This window comes from Liolophura sinensis, chromosome 7, assembly GCF_032854445.1.
Source record: "Liolophura sinensis isolate JHLJ2023 chromosome 7, CUHK_Ljap_v2, whole genome shotgun sequence".
NCBI lineage: Eukaryota > Metazoa > Mollusca > Polyplacophora > Chitonida > Chitonidae > Liolophura > Liolophura sinensis.
In genome coordinates this window covers 18,866,337-18,887,607 of record NC_088301.1, presented here as the reverse complement: position 1 = coordinate 18,887,607, position 21,271 = coordinate 18,866,337, and the positions used below count along the sequence as shown (strand labels likewise).

The 21,271-nt window shown below is 37.5% G+C and overlaps 1 protein-coding gene across 1 annotated transcript in view; it reads right to left on the bottom strand.

Annotated features, from left to right (window-relative positions):
• Nucleotides 1-1,469: 1,469 nt before the first annotated feature.
• The window catches only part of LOC135470707 (protein enabled-like), a 31,390-nt gene continuing 11,588 nt past the window's right edge, over nt 1,470-21,271 (bottom strand). The window contains exon 3 of the mRNA XM_064749742.1: nt 1,470-2,312. Within this exon, the coding sequence (XP_064605812.1) occupies nt 1,470-2,312 (843 nt within the window). The remainder of the gene's footprint in view (nt 2,313-21,271) is intronic.

Sequence of the window (21,271 nt, the reverse complement as noted above, 5' to 3'; positions counted from 1 at the left end):
TGGTGCTTGCTTTGAGATGTTGGTGCTTGTTTGGCTCTCATTTGGTCCTTGTTTGTACGATAATGACAGAAATAGAGTTTAACGGTATAGAGTCCATTCATGCTTCGGTCCTTTCCATTGATTTCTACTATTTCGACGAAGAACGAAACAGCGAACGAACGAGGCGAAAGTAAAAATTGCAAAGCAAAAAACGAGGTTTGTCAGCTCGTACTTTCGCTTCCTTTTCTCGTGCTTTGTATTACAAAATTACGTTGTTTAATGGAATGTAGCCTTTTCGACCTTTTGCTTTCCTGTTTGTCATGCGCTCTGCAAGTTAAAGTATGAAAGGGGGATATTTGGTGAAATCTTGCCATCTCGCGATATCGCTTTTCATTATATTTTGTATGAAGAAAGGTTGAAAGTACGGAAGAGCGAAACAAAACTACTAATGTGTACGAGACGAAAGTACGAATGTCATGGTGGCAAAAAACCTTGTTCTTTCGCTTCGCACGGTTATAAATTCGCTTCGCCACTTAAAGTTTAATTTTACCCCTCACAACTTTTGCCTCAGATTTTCGCTTCTTCTTTTCGTTGTTTCCTTATTTTGCATTTTGTATTGTCTAAATAATCAGTAGTCAAGGACGAAAGCACGCATGGTCGATATCGGCTACTTTATTAAACATAACACAAGTAATTTATAGCGGTCAAAAAAGAGCATGGAAAATAACAAGCATTTTGGTTTACACGTGTTAATGATTTTAATTCACTGGACATGTAGCAATCACCCAAGACAACCCTGTTCGGAAATGAGCATCAACATTTCAGAAATTCTTGTTTTTTGTATTTGTGTTTAAAGGCTAGCACACTAATAATACATAACTGATATAAAATCACAGAGAGACAATACCGGGATATGAAATTTAAAGGGGTGGTTTAGAGCAGTCTTTATAAAAAGCATCATATAGTTTGCTAATTTTAACAATTAAAGCTTTGGTACCAAAGTTCAACACAGAAACCTCACTGTGTCATGTCGTAAGATATTCATTTTACCATAAAAAAGGCACACTTTCAAACATACTAGAATACAAACTCGTACAATTTTACTTTACTATTGTCAGAAAATAATCCTATGCCCCTGTATATTGCGGTTACTTAAAGCCGAACATCCCATACTCGAATAGTAGATTGAGCAGTTGTATTCTGATAAAAGGAAAAGAAACGTTTTCATGACAAAATGCGAAATCAGTTATAATGACTGCCATGAGTTATATCAGGGCTACGGGGATTTTCTGTCCCCAGTATATACTAGTATCGGTAATTATATAATCTGTAAACATTCCATATTGGTCTCGTCTTGATAACACGTCAGGCCTCGTCATGATGACATGTCACAACACATCAGACCTCGTCGTGATCATACGTCAGGTCTCGTCACGATGACGTCATCAACGACGTTATCAGCCACAGGTCTCTCTGGGAAAAGCAATCCACTATCCCATACAGCAGCACACCTCTGCTGTCCTTGGAGGGGGCATGTTTGGCGGTGGAGCCACAGAGCATTGGTTACCAAACGTGTACTCCATATTCCCCTCCAAGAGCAAACACGTGGAACTGTCCGTACAGAAACAGATTGTATCTATGCCTCTTAGCATAGGCAGATTGGCTAAGTTTCGGATCTGCTGCGGTGACATTGCCCCCTGAGCTGGAGGATTCATAGGGGGAGAGAAGAACTGTGGAGGCGATGGCGGGGCTGGAGGCTGAAACATCTCTGGGTTGGGGGCGTTGACGTTAGCAGCCGCGGGCTTGTTCAGCTGAGGGCCAGGCTGAGGCAAAGCTCGGCCGGGCTGGGACCAAGGCAATGGCGTGGTCCGTATGTAAAAATCTGGCATGTCCGGGGGATCTGGTGGATCTAAGGCCATGAGCAGGTTCTGGATACCCGCATGCTGCCCAGCTCGTGCCTGCTGTGGCGACAAGAACCTCTGCTGGGGGTACAGACCTGGCTGCATCTGTTGTTGCTGTAGGTATGTTTGTTGTTGTTGTCGGTACGTCTGTGGCGGCATGTACGCTTGCTGGCCTGGCCGAATGCGCGATAAATCCGGCACGAAGGCGGGCTGGTAGTTAGACTGCTGTCCCATAGCCTGCCGCTTTATCCTGTTCAAATAAGGGCGAGATGGCTGAAACGCGAAGACCGGCTGACCCATGGGATTGGCAGGTGGTTGCTGGCTCCTGGTGTACACGGCTTGACCCTGATACACCTGGCTTGGGGGCTGTCCTTGTGGCAATCCAGGGGCACCAAGGCCCGCACGGTTTGCTGCATTTAGGTGCAGTTGAGTCTGTCCACAAAATTCTTGACACAGTTAAGGAATCATGCATAAGGAAACGTTGTGGTGGTAAAAAACACATTTCAAAGGCAGCATTTTCATATTAAAGCCTCCACATCATTGAGCTCACAATTGTTATACGAGCTTTTGGAGGAGGACAGAGAAACCAATCAAAATTCAAGCTGTTGAAAAATTGAAATAAAAAGCTTTAGAGTTATGGTAAGGTTTAAGTTTAGGAACAGCTAGGTTTGACCAACTAGGATAGTATATTGTACCATAGAGCGTTGTGTGCCATGGCTGTGTTGAATTAGATGACCACGTTGGATATATGATCAATTGCAATCTAAGCGCAACTCGGATACATATTTTGACTATCCACAAAATGTAATACGAATTTAATTCATTCCCCGTGCGTCTTTCCACCATCAGTGAAAACCACTGACTGCTTCTCTGAATGTGTCTCCAGTCATACTTTATATAATTTCTGAATTCTTTTTGATGTTCAACGTTTTGGTAATTAGCTTAGAGAATAATAAACTTCCATGTTGGTTGACGACTGGTATATGAATGTTTCCACGTCTTGATTTTAAAATGACATTCCAGTGAGGCAGCAATATAAATAAGACGGCACTGGGACTAGCCTGCTAAAAGAGACACCATACTTATATTACTGAAATGACTTTAAAGGTTAAATCTCTCAATTTATTGGAAACTATGCAAGGTACTGACAGAACAAATCTCCCTCCCCAGATAAATGTACACATTTCCTTACTACAGACAAAGGGATAATACTGTGCATTTCTCTTACATGTGAAGAATCCTGATTCGGATCACCACCAAGATTCGATGGTGGGCGGAAACCGGGTGCATATTTTTAAGTGGCTTTGCACACTTACAGACAGACAGGCAAGAAACGGCGGCAAAAAATATAACCTCATTTTGGCTATGCCCTCTGGCAACAATTTATCGAGTAATCAGCTGATGATATGCGATGCATGCCCATGCCACCGATTCTGAACGCCGATCTGAGGTTGGGGCAAACACAAAAAACTCTACATGTTGACAAGACATAGGTCACATAAAAAGAGGTCAAAGCACTGTGCAAGACACTGAGCATACAAGCCAAGGGAGATAACCGGGTACATTTCTGGTCGATTTAGCACGTGTCTGCTAGATCGTCTTCAATTAGGGCATACGACGTTAAACCCCAAGCATTCACTCACTCAGTTAGAGCTATTTCCCCTCGGCTTAGTTCTACCAACGTCTTTGTTAAATGGAATAAAAACATAAAAACGAAGTAATCGTCAGTAGAAAAAGCATTTAAAATGTCTGTGAAACTGCCAATACTTTTTTATTTTACATTTTTTTACTAATGACGCCACACAACTTTTAATTACACTTTTATATTCAGTTCTCAATAAAATTATTGTGAACTTAGTGCGTGCATCGGCACGAAAATGCAAATCTGTTTAATATTTATAACTTTTAATTTATAACACATTATCAATGTGATCCATTGTTGTTGGAATACATTTAAATCAGTGAAAGAAATATATATATATATATATATATATATATATATATATATATATATATATATATATATATATATATATATATATATAAAGAGCAGAGATATTACCATATTTAAATTTTAATGGCCTTTGTATAGATACAGATAGCTTTTGTATAGATACAGATTTTAATGGCCTTCCTATAGATACAGATTGTAATGACCTTTCTACATACACAACTTTTAACAGCTATTCTGTAGATACAGATTCTAATGGCCTTCCTATAGATACAGATTGTAATGGCCTTTCTACATACACAGATTTTAACAGCTATTCTGTAGATACAGATTCTAATGGCCTCCCTATAGATACAGATTGTAATGACCTTTCTACATACACAGATTTTAACAGCTATTCTGTAGATACAGATTTTATTGGCTTTTCTATAGATGCAGATTGTAATGATCTTTCTACAGACACAGATTTTACCAGCTATTCTGTAGGTTTTTAATGGCTTTTCTATAGATATAGATTTTATTACCATTTTAGAGATACAGATATAAATGGCCTTTGTATAATACAGATTTTAATGCCCTATCTACTAATGCTTACATCAATTTTATGTTTGTTTTTGCTGTAAACATCAACCACTGAATTCAAGTTTGAAAAAGGATACTGATGTTTCCACCGAGCTGCTGTAACGGATTTGTCATGGAACTGCGCTGTGACTGACACACTGACAAGAACAGCAGGCCAACCCATACCACGATTGAAGTCAGTGGAACATCCATGTTAAGCGAAATCTGAAATGATAGAAAATAAAACATACTGTAACTGGACACACGGGAACCTTACACAAAGGAAATCCAAGTCACCAAAACATTGTTTCAAACCCTTCAATGTAATTGCCGTTTTGCGTTTGTTTTCCATTGTATACATGTACCTAAAGGCGTTTGGGCAAGCCTAGTTACTGAATTGTACTCACCACATGTTTAAATGTGTAATATGTTCACACATCCCTTCATTTCACACTTTGCCTAATGACGGAGTATTATTCATTTATGTGATTGGTGTTGGATGCTGTACTTAAGAATATTTCAGTTATACGACGGCGGCCAGCATTATGGTGGGAGGAAACCGGACAGAGCCCGACGGAAACCCACGACCATCCGCAGGTTGCTGTAAAAGTGTGGAAAAGATTGTTTGAGATCTTTAGAACTATACACGTATATGGCTTGAAAACGTTTAAAAGTTGTTCGGTTGCGCGGGGACTACGTGGTATAAACATGGTTTTGTCACAGTAACTGTATAGATGGTTTGCAATGACGGGCGTCTTTGATGTTAGATTGAGTATTGTACACTGGGTGTCCATTGTTAGGGGTGTCATAAGCTGGCCAGAGGCTGGTAAAGGCATACAATAGGCGATATACACAAACTGACTTCAAAGATTGCAGACCATGCATATATAGACATCACAATAAAAGCGTCGCAGTGATTGACTGATTGATTGGTTTGACGGCATACTGAAGAATATTTCTTAACATAATGGAGGCAAGTTTCAATAAAGAGGAATGGCTGGAGTAAACCACCGGTCTTTGGCAAGTCAATGATTATCTCGTCAACATCTGATACATATTTTAACGGAAAGACGAGCCCTGTGTATATGTCAGTTTAGTAAAGAGGTAAGTGATCTTCAGCGAATTTCCTGTATGACCACCTTATTGGCGTTATGTTTGTTGCCCATGCTTCAAAGCTCGGAGAACACCGGACAATGGATTATATTGAGAATGTGTTGACTGATAGCGACGATAGGTCAGTTCTGGAGAGCTTGGAGTGATACTAACAATAATGTTATGCAGGTTCAGTGCAAACAAACTTTGTTACAGTATAACAATCCAGTTTTAATACGGGAGTCCTGAGTCTGAACTATTTTATCGCGAAAGGTAAATACAGTCCTACAGTACCATGTGGCCTTTCGGTTATGTTAGGCAACTGTTTTTGATTACATTTATACAGTAACATTTATGCAGGCTCAGTGCAAACAAACTTTGTTACAATATAACAATCCAATTTCAATAGAGGAGTTCTGAGTCTGAACTCTTTTATCGTTAAAGGTTAAAAAAAAGTCCTACCGTATTATGTAACCTTTCGAATGTGATGGACGACTATTTTTGATTACATTTATACCGTAACACGGGCGTCTGAAAAAGTGTCACACCAAGTTATTCATAATAGGCAAGCGATAGAGAAAATTGTCGAGTTGAGTGGCAACACGACAGTTTCTTCATGCATATAACGTCAGACGTCAACTCGCAAGTCAAGAGTGTCCAGACTTAAGACCACTTTAGCAATATATGTGCGAATTCAGTTGTCGCTGTGTCGTGAACGTGAATGTAAATCAATGTTTGTCTATGCCTAGTAATCAGCTGTTACTGCGATTATTTATTTCATGTTTCTACACCTGTTCGCTAATATACCGAATTCACAGCCACCTACATATAATATGTAATTACTGCTGGTTCACCTAAAATTTAAAATCTTTCAAGCGGCAAATTTTGCTGATTCACTCTCATTATAGCCCATCTTAAGAGCCCTTTGTTGAAGCTTTTTTTAATTTCTTATCAGAAAAATTTAACACCACGAATATCATTTTAAGGCCTCATGTGCTTCTGAAGGACAATTTTAAATACAAAACTTCAGGTGAAATACAACTGGTAAAGTATTCCTGAGTATTTAGGGAGGAAAGCAACTATCAAAAAACTCTAAACCAGTAATCTATATATCCATAAGGTAGATTCGCTGAGGAGTTTGCGATACATTTAGAATACTCACTGTGCCTGACGGTATAAGTCAGCCCTCCGTGTGAGTCAAATATACGGTCACTCCATAGTAGTATATTCCTTTGGCGGACTTCGCTTGACAGGTGACACTTCTTAGGTGGTAACACTCCACTCTGAATTCTTACTTACAGTCAGCCACTATTTATATATGACACTGCCGAATTGAATCACACAGAAACACACGGTCATCAGTCATTTTGACAGGCCAAAGTGGGTCTACGAAAAAATGCTTTACACCGGATATGATTTAAACTGTGAACATGTTTTTTTTTGTTTTTTTTTAATATATTGATATAAGGGAGAAAAGGACCAATTGATACTGTTGTTAAAATCTGCACGAAGACATATGTAGAATTGCTTTTGTGTGAAATAATATATAGATCGATGATAAGTTATTAGGTATTGTGTGTAATAATACTTGTATAAAGATCAATGATAATTTATTAGATATCAAAGGTAGCATAGAGGATATCCGTGACATTGCGAGGCCGAACAGATAAATCAGTGCTAATTATGGTTTATCAGGTATTCTATCATACTGAGAACTGAGCGATACTCCATGCCCTATTTACACGATGAGGTTCTACAATAAATCGTTAGGTTCACATTATCAAATCAGTTAACAAACCCTCTTCAAACACAACGGCTTTGTTTCGTCAAATACCTGAATTATCTTTAAAAGAATCCACTTGAGAGGAAATTTTATTATCATTTCAGTCCATCCCATGCATTCCCTCTAATGTTAAAAATAGCACATTTTAAATTTGACAATGAGGAGGGATATATTTTTTCTCTCGAAATTTCATTATATGAAACAGCCTTATTGTCAGTCAAACTTATTGATATCATTTATAAATGAACATGGTTTCACACCCGTGGCTCTATCAGGTCTGTTGAAACGTGACTGAAATGACCTTTCTCACACCTTCCCATGTCTCGTGACAAATATTGAAATTATTAATGAAAACGTTTGTTACACAAAAAATCTGAAAAATTCCTAAGGAATATATAAGAGTGCCATTGTTGATGATGTCCTTGACACACCGACATTCATTTGTAAGCATTCATTCGACGAAAATAGGATTAAATACTTTCACCGACGAAAACATTCAAAATGAGCTCAGATTCCAGGTACAAAGATTTGCCAATGGTTAAATTTAAATTTGGGTGCTCTTAATAAAATCGAGATTCACAATACATGTAATATCATCAATAGCTCCGTACGTGGGAAGGTCTGCCAGCAACCTGCGGATGGTCGTGGGTTTCCGCCGGGCTCTGCCCGGTTTCCACCCACCATAATGCTGGCCGCCGTCGTATAAGTGAAATATTCTTGAGTACGGCGTAAAACACCAATCAAAAAAAAAAAAAAAAAAAAAAAATCATCAATAGCTCCAATGGAAGGACACATAAAGAGGTTAATTGAACAAAAGATCAAATTGAAAAAATTGATCATCCCAAACAATTTCCCTTCAACAGTATAAAGTTTCTTCTTAGCACGTGTTACTCTTCAAAAACGGTAATAACGTTAATAACACATAGAATTCATAACACATATTTATAACAGTCTTAAACTCTATTCAGCGTCAACGTGCAAAATTTAAAGAATGTATGTTTATCTGACATGTTAAGTTTTCCACATAAAAATATCCATGTCGTCTTCATCGACAGGGCTAAATTATACGTAAGTCTTTGTGGAACTGAGTTATCAAGCAAATTATCTTCGGAAGACCATTAATATTAACTTAAAACAATAATTAATTTGACCGGATAGGACTCCATGGGCGTAGGCCTAACTGATTTATGAAGAACAATTCCCTAGTATAATGTGACACAGTGTGTTTCGGATCTTTACTTATAGTTGATCTTGATGTTTCAGTGACCCCCAAACCCTCTCCCCCACCCCCAAACGTAACTGAAAGAAGCCATGTGTTTCAGGTCACAAGATGCTTATAAATGCCTTTAGCGATATAAGTGATCTTAGTGTTTCACAGAACACCATATAGACATTAACTGACAGAAGCAATTTTTCTTCAGGCGACAAAATGCGTACAGATGCGTTTAGTGATACAAGTGATCTTGATCCAAACGTAATTGAAATAAGCAATGTATTTCAGGTCACAAGATGTTTACAGATGCCTTTAGTGATACAAGTGATCAATGAATTCTCCAAACGTAATTGAAAGAGGCAATGTGTTTCAGGTCACAAGATGTTTGTCCTAGATGTCTTTAGTGATAGGCTATACGTAAACTTGAAGTTTCATTCGACTCCCAAAACGTAAATGAAAGGTCACATGATGGTCGCAGATGCCCTTAGTGATACAAGTGATCTTGGTGTTTCATAAAACTTCCTATAGACGTTAACCGTCACAAGCAATTTGTTTCAGGCGACAAGATGCTTACATATGTCTTTAGTGATATAGGTGATTTTGGTGTTTCATAGAACTCCCCAAACGTAACTGAAAGAAGCAATGTGTTTCAGGCCACATGATGTTTACAGATATCTTTAGTGATATAGGTATCTGATAAAGAAGCAATGTGTTTCAGGTCACATGATGTTTACAGATACCTTTAGTGATATAGGTATCTGATAAAGAAGCAATGTGTTTCAGGTCACATGATGTTTACAGATACCTTTAGTGATATAGGTATCTGATAAAGAAGCAATGTGTTTCAGATCACATGATGTTTACAGATATCTTTAGGGATATACCTGATCTTGATGTATAACGAAGTGATTAATTCTTCAGCTGATTGTGTACACACTTTTGATACTAATATTTTGATGCCAATCATAATCATGTTACTGCATTTAAGCATAGTCCATGTACGTTCTGTTCTGTGTAACTGATCACATACATAACACTGGGTACCCCTCAAGAACGCACAAATATGGCACGTGCACAGGTATATCTGTTGAACCATACTGAACAATTGACTCATAATGGTACGCCATTTATAAAGACGTGAATGTATCTCCATTCATGTTTATGGATTTAATTCTTCATTATTTATTCTTATATCAATAATTAATGTATTTCAATAGACATACACCTTTGTTCTCGTGTAAGAGAAAAAAAGTAATTAATTTTTTACTTTGAAGCTTTTCTCAATGCAATAAGAATAAAATTTCTTACAACAAAGTATAACGATGACACCAACTGCAATGGAAAATGCCAAAGATTTCTGTATTTATTTATTTATCTGATTGGTGTTTTACACTGTACTAAAGAATACTTCATTTATGCGACAACGGCCAGGTTTGGGGTGGGAGGAAACGGGCCAGAGCCCGGAGGAAACACACCATCCTCCGCATGTTGCTGGTAGATCTTCCCACGTGCGGTTTTCCTGTAGAACGGCTTCATTTTGACTGCAATTTTACAGCCAATGGCCATGGCACGCACATGTATAAGCAACGTGCTGTAAAAGTACAGTACAGCATCACCTTACGTGTTTTCGCAAAATGAAATTTAAAACCTATGCACGAGAGAGATCATATGTCAATACAGTAATTCTACAGTACGTAGTTGTATTTGTTCAGTAATTTGGGTATAGTATCTGTCGTAAAATGTAACAAAATATTGTATATCGAGAGGTAGAAAGATTTCTGTGGATATATTATTTTGTCACTGACGACCATGGGAAGACCAGCCATGTGAGGTACTCCACTGACGCACGGATGCATAAACCACAAAACTAGCTGAGATTCCGTTAGATATGGGCAGGTGTACCTTAGTCGGGCAAGATTAACACGTACTTTAACGTGTAATTAGAACAATCGTATTCTATGTCATTGCACGTTAGTCGGGCAAGATTAAGACGTACTTTAACGTGTAATTAGAACAATCGTATTCTATGTCATTGCACGTTAGTCGGGCAAGATTAACACGTACTTTAACGTGTTATTAGAACAATCGTATTCTGTGTCAGTGCACGTTCACAGTGAATATGGATATAGTTGTACTAACTCGAAAATATCGTAAGTATGTGTAGACAAGATCATATTCTTTCTATCGGTGTTACTGCAATCGGTGTGAAATCTCTCCTATTTGTCCACGCGTTTTACAGGGCGCATTTTGCGTCTTTGAATGTGTCAGATAAATACATGGATATACCAATGGAACTGTCGCAATGAACTGAACCATACTTAGCAATCGATATATTAACATATTAACAATACATTAAAATGGGCAGCATCTTTTTCATTTAAGATGAAAGAATACTCAAAAAGTAATCAAATGTCGGTGGAGATAATATTGAAAGCTATATGCAAACAAACTTTATTTAAAATAATGTATGTATTCGTTTGACAGAACGAAATCAACTTAATATTTGAAACCTGTGGTGTGCTTTATAGACCGAATATATAACGTTGGAAACCAGTCATGGGGAAAATGGGGTTGTGAACTTTCATCTTTACCTAATCAGATGAATGGTTTGACTTTTATCATGCTCAAAAGAGATTTTCCAACACTAAATATGACGATATTTGAGATAAAAAGTGTTTATGACGTCATAGATCCCTAAATAGTTCAAAATGCTCGGCATAAAACTCAATCATCAGACTTCATTTCAATCAGCAAAAAAATTATGAAGACAGTTTTAATATTTTTTATAGTTTAATGACCCTTCCATTGGCGCTGACCTAATATTATTTATTCATTTATTTTTTTATTTTTTTAATCCGATAACATCAATTACCGTTAAAACCCACCTAAGTTCCTTAGGTATACAGGTAAAACTCGCTGGAGCATGACACATACATGATTAACCCCGCTCTGACAGGTGTGCCGTAAGACGGAGATACATTATACGTCGTGATATACAATACGTGGTATAGGACGAAATCATATGCTATATGCCAGTCGCTCACGACCAAGGTAGGGTCCGTATCACGCACGCTAATTGACAAAAGCGTTTGTTATCAAGTCTAAGACGGTCATTATCTTCTGTAGAGTACAGTAACTAAATGGATCAATGGTTATGGCCTAACGCCATAACGTGAGGGAATACATAAGTAACGGAAGTCAATCAATCATCAAGCAGCCCAAGTCAAATCAAGGTGCATGAAAATATACCAAAATAAATCATCGTGCTGGTTGTAAGTTTAGCTAAAAGTAATTATCCAAAAATTACTTTAGTTAGTATAATTATGACCGTTGTAGAAGTGCTGGCCCAGTTGGAAGAAAGAGAAAAAAAATCACTGAAGCCTAAATTTTTTTCTTCGCTCTCAATACCGGTGAGAATTTTAGGTTGGTTCCATGGTGAGTATGATGCATGGAGGAACAAGCTGACACAACACCTCAAGAAGGCACCAAAGGGTTACAAGCAAAACGACATTACAGCACATAGGTAAATACGTGTAATTCAAGGTAAACTACCACAATAAAGCTTTAAACATGCGGAGCTTAACATGGCTCATGAGCTTTTTGTGATCGATATTTCTGACGTACATGTACATTATAATCAGCATATCACAGGCTGAGAAGTAATAATAGTCGATCTGTGTTTCTTCTATGGTGGGGGGGTGGGGGTGGATGGGGGTGGGGGGGGGGGTGAAAGGTCAAATTGTACCAGAGATCACCACCAAACTACTGGCATTTATTAGGGGGCAATTGTTTCTTTTTATCACTCTTGTCAGGTGGATAGAATAGCATTCGTTTGAAAAACTATTTGCTGTTATTCTTACTAACCGTTTGCTGTATATTGTGCGTGTCATTTGTTAATGATGAAAAATCTATCTTAACGAAGGCCTATTTATCTCTTCCCGAGTACGGCGCTAAACACCACACCATCAAATCAAAATAAATTCCAATCAACCTATTTTTTTTTGGTTTGCTTTACATTTCTTCTTTAACTTTTTTCATAAATTCCGAACCCTCTCATGTACATTTACATTATAGGCCTACTTTCGGTAAATTCCGGAAGTGTATGGTTTTAGATGGAAAGTCCACTTACTGTTATTATGTTGGAAAAACAGGCATGGTATCAGCATTCATATACAAAAACAACACATTATGCATATGCTTTTTACACAAGAAAAAACAGAAAAAAAAACTCTAATTAGTTGGGATATAATTTCTTCGTGAGGAAATCACATTCTTTGCACGTTGACAGTTATATCTGACTTTGCCAATTATCTGGTAAGAAATGTCACGTAAACATCACGAAACAAAGCCACTCCTTCTCGGCAGGTGGCCGAACAATAACACAATATATCAAGGTACGCGTCTAGTTCTAGGCCTATAGGAAGGTGTACAAACGACGACATGTACATTAATAAGCCTCGATTGGATCCAATATCTAAAGACTATTTTCCAGGAATCATTTACAATCTATATACTTACGCTCGTTTACATTGTGTGCCTCATTATTTTTATTACGTATACCTTTGTTTCTTGTATGTTCGTTTACAAACAACATTAATGTTCATTTTAGTCTATTTCTTTTAGAGTGCTGCCTATAGTCATCTGTCTGCAAAATCAGACATACTCGCCTTTAGTTCAAATTACCTTTAGTTAGTGACACATAACAACAAAAGCTCTACACATGGATATGTTGGAAGTTCATAATCTTGCAAAGAAAATCAAATTTAGAACACTTCATCTCATTTATAATGTTAAACTCCGTAAGCTCGGTTTCGACACCAATAACTCTTCACCTCAGGTGACGTCATAATTATTAAAAAAACAGTGGCATGCTGGGGAATGGGCGTGGAGAGTAATTTGTTTTACAATAGATGCACCAACATGCAGTACGAATAAACTCCACGCAGTAAGATTCTACAGTGCACTATCAGCGAATAGACTACATTGTTTTTCATAACAACATTTCCTAACATCCAGCTTTAAAAACATAATGTCGTGAGATAATATACTACAACAGATAAAATTATATTCATTTATTAAGGCTATATTAAACTAAAACGTGAAAACAATTTCATATATGACAGAGGCAGAAACAGGGTTTGCAGTAAGATCGATAGCATTTTAGTTAACTAGTGTCCCCCTCCATCAAAACATGTTAACTCCGCCCAATATCTAGCATGCCACTGCTTGTTTCCTTTAATAATTATGACGTCACTCGAGGCAATGGGTTCTTATGGAATTATAACATCATGAATTAGAAAAAGTGTTCTAACTTCATTTCCACGCTATAATGGTAACTTCAAACATATCAATGTGTAGAGCTTATAATGTTACGTGTCACTGACTAAAGGCAATTTTGGTAGCGAGTATGACCGATTTTACAGGCAGCTGAAAGTACGCGACACTCTAAAATAAATAGATAACAACCGTAATAATCACGTACGTGGGAAGGTCTGCCAGCAACCTACGGATGGTCGTGGGTTTCCCCCAGGCTTTTCCCGGTTACCTTCCACCATAACGCTGTTCGCCGTCGTGTGAAATATTCTTGAGTACGGCGTAAAAAAACAATGAAATAAATAAATAAATAATAATCATTTAAATGGAACATGTGACCATTAGCTGCTTTGGAAATAGAGTCGCGTGATCATCAGTTAGTTGGAACACACCTGCGATGCAGTTGGGATACAGTATATAGACGTTTTAGAAGTTTGACGCATACTTTCATGACGCAACTTTCTAATATGTTTAAGTTCTGTTAGCAAACCATTGACCTATGGGGATGTATATTAGGTGTGATGGTCTTCTTTGGGCTCCGCCTGGTTCCATCCACACATAACGTTGACCATCGCCATTCACACATGACCTTGACCATCGTCATCCACATGACCTTGACCAGCGTCATTCACACATGGCCTTAAACATCGTCATACACACATGACCTTGACCACCGTCATTCATACATGACCTTGAACATCGTCATTCACACATGACCTTGAACATCGACATCCACACATGACCTTGAAAACCGTCATCCACTCATGACATTGACCACCACCTTGTCCACATACGAGCCTGTCATCGCTAACGTGAAGTACTCTAGAGCAAATTACAATTTTCCAAGCCAATTACTTTACAATAGATAAGTATGTTAGAGATAAATTGGGCCCAAACATCAATTTAAACCGTCAAAACCTTAATTAAAAACGTGCTTGATTTAACTGGTATTTTAATTCACTCATTTGTGTGCTCTTGATGAGAAATCACTAAAGTTATAACCCTTCATTGTGATATTTTGGAGAATGTGTTTTCTGTTTAATGTAAAATGAAGTATGGAAATAATATAGGTGCCTGAGCATTTCTGTCGCTGGCAAAACATATGTTAAAAAATCACACTAAACGTCTGTCTGTCAGGTATAATGATCTACACATTACGTCACTGTTCATTGCTGAAAAATGTCAGGAAGGTTCATCGTTCAGAAAAGTTTCACACGTAAGGTAGAGGATGAGCTAAATAGACTAATCAGTGATGTGGATTGATTAGCAACAATCATATATCGTACATTGCACTCGTGTACCAAAATTAGTTCAGTTATCTCTATGCAATTAATTTCTTGCATAAAAGCATTATCAACGTTGTGAATCCTAGCGATCTTTATCCTCAAAGGACATTAATCAGCGCTTGAAACCTTGAACATATCGATAAGATTTCCAAACATATTCTGGAATTTATTGTAGTCAAGAAATATAAAACACTGCTTTTCTGCTATTTCCTCCCATATTTTTACTTTATCTATATAGAGGATATTATAATAGGCGGTCAGTTTATTAAGAAAAACATCACAAGTTTTTTCACATGCGTCATGCAGAACGTCTCAGCGAGTTCCTTATTTATGTTATATACTTACTCATTTATTTATTTGATTGGTGGTACGACGGGGTCCAGGAATGTTGGGAGGAAAACGGACAGAGCCCGGGGAAACTTACGACTATCCGCAGGTTGCTTGCGGACCTTCCCTCTTACTCTATTATATATATAAATGTATATGTACATGCTGCGTGATTATTTTAAAATGTCTTAAAAATAAGGGGGAAGATCAGCGCTCAAATTACCATATTAACAATTAATTAATAAATTAATTAATTAAGATATGCAGAGATAAATTAAAGATGGCAACAAAGTTGTTTCTAACTGCTGTGTTCTAAAAGCTCATCTCCTGTGGAGAAGAAATCCTTCATTTATATCATGGACCAGCAAACTTCATCTAACACAGTATTAGTTCACTGTAATATTCATTTGAAAACAAACGACAATCAAGTAGGCAATAATATAGACGATGCCTTTTAACATGACTGTTCCGATGCATTCCCTATCATGGCATAAGGATATGTGGTATAAATAGCGGTAAAAAGTCATGACGATTAGAAAAGGTTTAAAATTATTGAAGTGGTCTTCATGGGCAGTGATGTCACACTTCCTTTGTGAAAAAAGCCTTCTTAAGGGGTATTATGCGGTGAAAATATTTTAGGTTGAATTAATGCGCGCAGAAAATTTCGTTTATTGTAATCCAGTGGATAATCCGGATGTTTTAGCATTCAATATGCCACTTTCACATTTTCTCTCTACAAAGGCCTATACCCGAGGACTCCAGTGGGCTCGTTATTGCGTATACTTATACATTCACGTGACGAGTTACATAGGACGTTGTTTATTAGCATAAACTAAACATGGTTATATGCTTAATTGACATTTCATTTAAAAGTCAAAATGAATTGTCCTAGGACAGCCCCATCACGAAGAATTATAATTAGACCAGCCTTTTTACTACCGTATATCTTAGCGCGCGGGTTGTATTGTCCAGGCCTGTATTAGATAAAACTATATAGTTCACGTACGATTTTGTGATTGTGACTTTTTGAAAATCCATATAAAATACTTAATGCAAATTCTATAAATAAAACTCAATAAGTTTTGAATATTTGATTTATGAGGTGTCAAAAAGGAGAAAAAAAGTAAACAGGGTTTAAACACATTTCACCTGAAGTCTTTACAATAAAGAAGAAAAATTGTTAGAACTAGGGTTCTAAAGAATGACGAGGTACTTACCTATTGCGTAGGCTGACTCTGTGTAGAGTACAGCAGTTAAAAGTTGTGCGAAGAGTTGTTTCTAATAACCGTGTGTTCTTGTCATTACTCGTCCCGCCTGTGTTACCCTTGTGACGTCTACTGAGGGACACGGTTAAACTGATCACTGACTCTTCTGTCCAACCGTGTACGTGTGGACACGGACGTCACTCAGCTCTTAACTTGACAAATGACTCAGGGTGTCAACGGTGACAAGTTACACGTACAAATCATTATCTACTGATTTGAATTCGCATAATTTTAAGCCAACACGATTTTGTTTAGGCGACTGTGACGATCCCTGCTCATTTGCATCACGTTCTCCTTTATATCGACTCCCTTTCCCCGATCAGTTCGACACTCTCGTGATGCAAGACGCATTAAGTGAGACAAATTTATGGTGTTATTTTATAATTCACCCGATTTATGATATGCATATAGAGATAAATTCAGGTGTGGAAATGTGTGTTGAATTTCTGAGTGTTATCACTAGGAAATAGACAAAACAGTAATAAATCAAACTTGGGAAGTCTTACGTTCTGGTAAGTATATATACATGTAACAATTCAATTTAAAAAGTATCAGAGATTACTGTGAAGCCAAATTCCAAATAGCAACTGTCCGCTCCCTTACCCCAAGGTGAAATGCCTTTATCAGTGGGAATAACGATTAACCCTATAGCACAGAGTGGTGTATATGACGAGGTACTTATATACGGTAAAATAACATGTTGGGGTATAACGTCTGTCGGATTATTCCGCAGTCTGATAACTATATTCAAATTGTTCTATATTAAATCTCATATCCCTGTACAAGATAAATGCTTATATATTCACACATCCGTGCGCAGATTTTTTCGTTCGGTTGTTTACGTGTACGCGTCAGATTTATTCCGTACTCTCGTAGCCGGGTATATACATATTATCCCGTATTCACATGTGAGTGTACGGATTACTCTGTATTCACATCTACATTTTGGTACGGATTAGTCCGTATTCACATAACACTTAGTAACATAACACTTGCATTTCCAGTGTAAGCAATAATCATGCCTTTAATGTATTACCTAGCAGTAGAGCTGAAAGATTTATTGATTTGTTTGGAGTTATATGACGTATTCAAGACAATATTTCACTCATAAATATGGCGGCTGGCATTAGTGGGAGGAAACCGGACAGAACCCGGGGGAAACCCACGTCCATCCGCAGGTTGTTGGCAGACCTTCCCAAGTACGGCCGGAGAGGAAAGCAGCATGAGTTGGATTTGAACTCACAGCGACCGCATTGGTGAGAGGCTCACCACTAAGAGGTTCTATGCGGAAATAAATGTAAGTATTAATATTATACTTCATATATATATATATATATGAAAAAGCGCGTAAATTGAAGAAATAAACACACCTTTCACATGTCAAACGTTAGCAGTTATTACAGTGTATACAGTTACTGTACAAATATATTTTCGACAATTCTCAATGTGCTCGATTTTGCTTACTTTGATTTGCAATGCCTGGGTTATGCAACATTTCCAGAAAAAAATTACCAGTATGCTTTTCAAACTTTTGTGTTGGATACTTTATCCATGCATTTATATATATTTGGTCTAGTGTGTTCTTTAAATTGTCGCCACGACATGGCTGAAATATTGCCGATGTGGCGTTAAGCCATAATCATTCATTCATTCATTCTTTAAATTGTATACATCCTGATGGGACGTTTCCCCCACTGTCCACTATATACAGGGTGTCCTAGAAGTCGTGCACCATCCTGATTTTCATTTTTTTCTGTGTTTCAGATTTAATACTGATTTTAAATTTATTCCTCTCTTTCAGAGTTAATTATATGGCTAATAAACTAACAGTACAAGAAAGAGTTGAATTAGTTTTTATATTTGAAAGAGATGGGGCAACACACCGCTCTGTAGCTAAAGCATTCAACCTCAACCTGGATGGTGCACGACTTCTGGGACACCCTGTGTATCTGACATGCCCTCCTCATTTATTTCCCCTGTACCGTTAAAACATACCGGGGAACATATGCAATGGTACATGTACGTATGTATGTGGGTATGCATGGTTGGGGTTTTCCGTCGTGTATGCAAGTGTCTATAACATTATGAATATAAACAATTGTGATCTAAAAATTTAGAGGCTGTGTTTACAGCATCCAGGTACGCATAAACGATAACTCCGCGTTTGAAATTTGATCTAAGGGAATTGTTATTGATATTATTTATTTCTCTTTCTTTTTCGTTGATGTTTTGCTCTGTACACTCATTATGACTTTTCACTTTCACTTTTCAAAGTAAAGTCAGAAAATGTCGAATGTCCATGGCGAAAAAATGAAACAAAAACTGATTTCAAAAACTGTAATGTAGATTTGTACATTATCAAGCAAAGCAAATGAGCAACCTTTATGTAAGAAGTCATGAGTTTGGCCGAACGTTTTGAGACTTAGACGTAGAGTATTGCTTGTAATATAGATACCCATATACTAACACACTCTGTTCAGGGATTGATAATACATACATTGATAATGGTTCCAGATTATGGTACGGCTTTCAAGTTCTGTACTTAAGCTCCCGCGTTTGCAAAAGCAAATAAACGTGTCAGTATTTGCTATAGATTTGCATCACACACTTGCCACAATCGATCGGTTTACACACCATGAAGTATTCAATAGGACCTTAAAGGTGAACTGAAAGGGTTAATATCGGAGAATAATACATGGTGATGACTGTGTCAGGTTTTGCCATTATTTTATTATTACATTTCTTATTACTTTGTGCCTTATGTTTGATCAGATGTAAACTCCATTAATCTGGACAGTGTATAATGTACTCAAAACGGCATGATTTATTCCACCTTGGAGTGACGCCACAATAGTCCTTCTCCATTCATCTTACCCTCAAGGTCGACACAATTTACAGCAACATTTTTAAACATTAAAGGCGTTCTGACAATAAAGATTAACGTTGGACATTTTCTGTACAACGTAACATTTGTAAATATTTATGCCATAAATACTTATAACGACTAATAGTCACAACCTAATCACAATACCTAATCGCCACAATTTTGTGAAATTTAAAAACTAAAATCGTTACACTTCATCGCGCTCATTACCTTTCCAGAACGACTTTTCGACAACAGAGTGATGTCCCTTTGCAACATGACACTAATTTGCACCAGACTAGGGTCAATCTGACAAACTTGTCACGGCGTGTTATACAAAATATAGAAAATTAATGAAACATAGTTACCTTTATCATTTGAACAGGACGCTCTTGTGGATGGTCATGGTTTTTCTGCCAACATAAAATACTGGCCGGTGTCGTATCTAGACTTAGGAGTGAAGGAAACTGAGGTATCAGACTAATCCACTGATCTTTGGCGAGTTACAGCTCTCCCACACCTAACATCTGGCATATAGGTACGTGGCCTTTAGCGAACTTCACACAACAGAGAGCTGACGACCACTTATTGCCACCAAGGCTACCATGAACAAGGGATTTCCAGAAAATCCTACAAAATTCCCTGAACCCACATGTCGAACTGTATGCATGTTAGCGATTGAACCCCTCACTTTTTTTAATCTTGTTTGCAAAAGATTCACTTAGGCCTAAAACGCATCACCAGCTGGAGCAAGTTGCAATTATTTGTTTCTTGCATGAAACTTGATGTAATCAGTAATCTTGTTCGGTTGAGGAGTGATATATACATCCACGAATATCGAAAATGACACTATATTAGTTCTTTTTTCCCGAGTTTTATACCCACCCATTTGAATCTACATTTAATATGGAGTTTCGAATTCGAACTCTTTTGTTGTTAGACGTAAAAACACTCCACCTGAATCATGTCACTTGTGAAAAATGATAGGCAAGCTGTGTTAGTTAACATTTATTTACTACTCAATTGTCTCACCGCGTTCCACGGTCACAAATGACACCTCTTCCCTCCAGATACTTCTCATCTTCAGAAACGTTCATCTCCTCAATTTACACCATTGTTCGTTTACTATAAACATCTTTTTGCAAAAATATTTTCAGGCGCCCTTGTTATGCTGGCCTAAAAGGGATCATTGATAGTTGCCTAACTTCTGGAAGAGGTCAAATAATCCAGTAGAGCTTTTTTGCTTTTCTTTTTAGCGATAAAAGAATTGTAACTCGAAACTGCCTTGCTCTCTTTTTTCAGTGAAACTTACCAAATAACATGACGTGTGAAGGGCCTTGACTTCTCATTAGCACTTATTGTTTTGTTATCAAGATCTAGACACGGAGGACTATATAACATATCCACGCTCTAGAGAGACGCATAAATCTGTCAGATCTATAACTGAATGGCCATCCTCTAATCAGCAGTTGATTCGTTTTACACCTGAATAGATATCCAATCTGAGATGAACCTCTAGGAAAAATTCGTTGTGAGGAACTCGTATGCTGCATCGCAGGCTATCAGAGCTTATACCATTTCAAGGTTTTGGTTAGTTTAATCTCTGAGTGATATTAAATCCCAAGTCAATTCAGAAAATGTTACATGTGATGTAATTACGTCTGAGCTATACACAGACATACAGTACGTAAAGAGAGTTATTATCTAAATGGGTAAGTCACGGGGACCTTACATTCC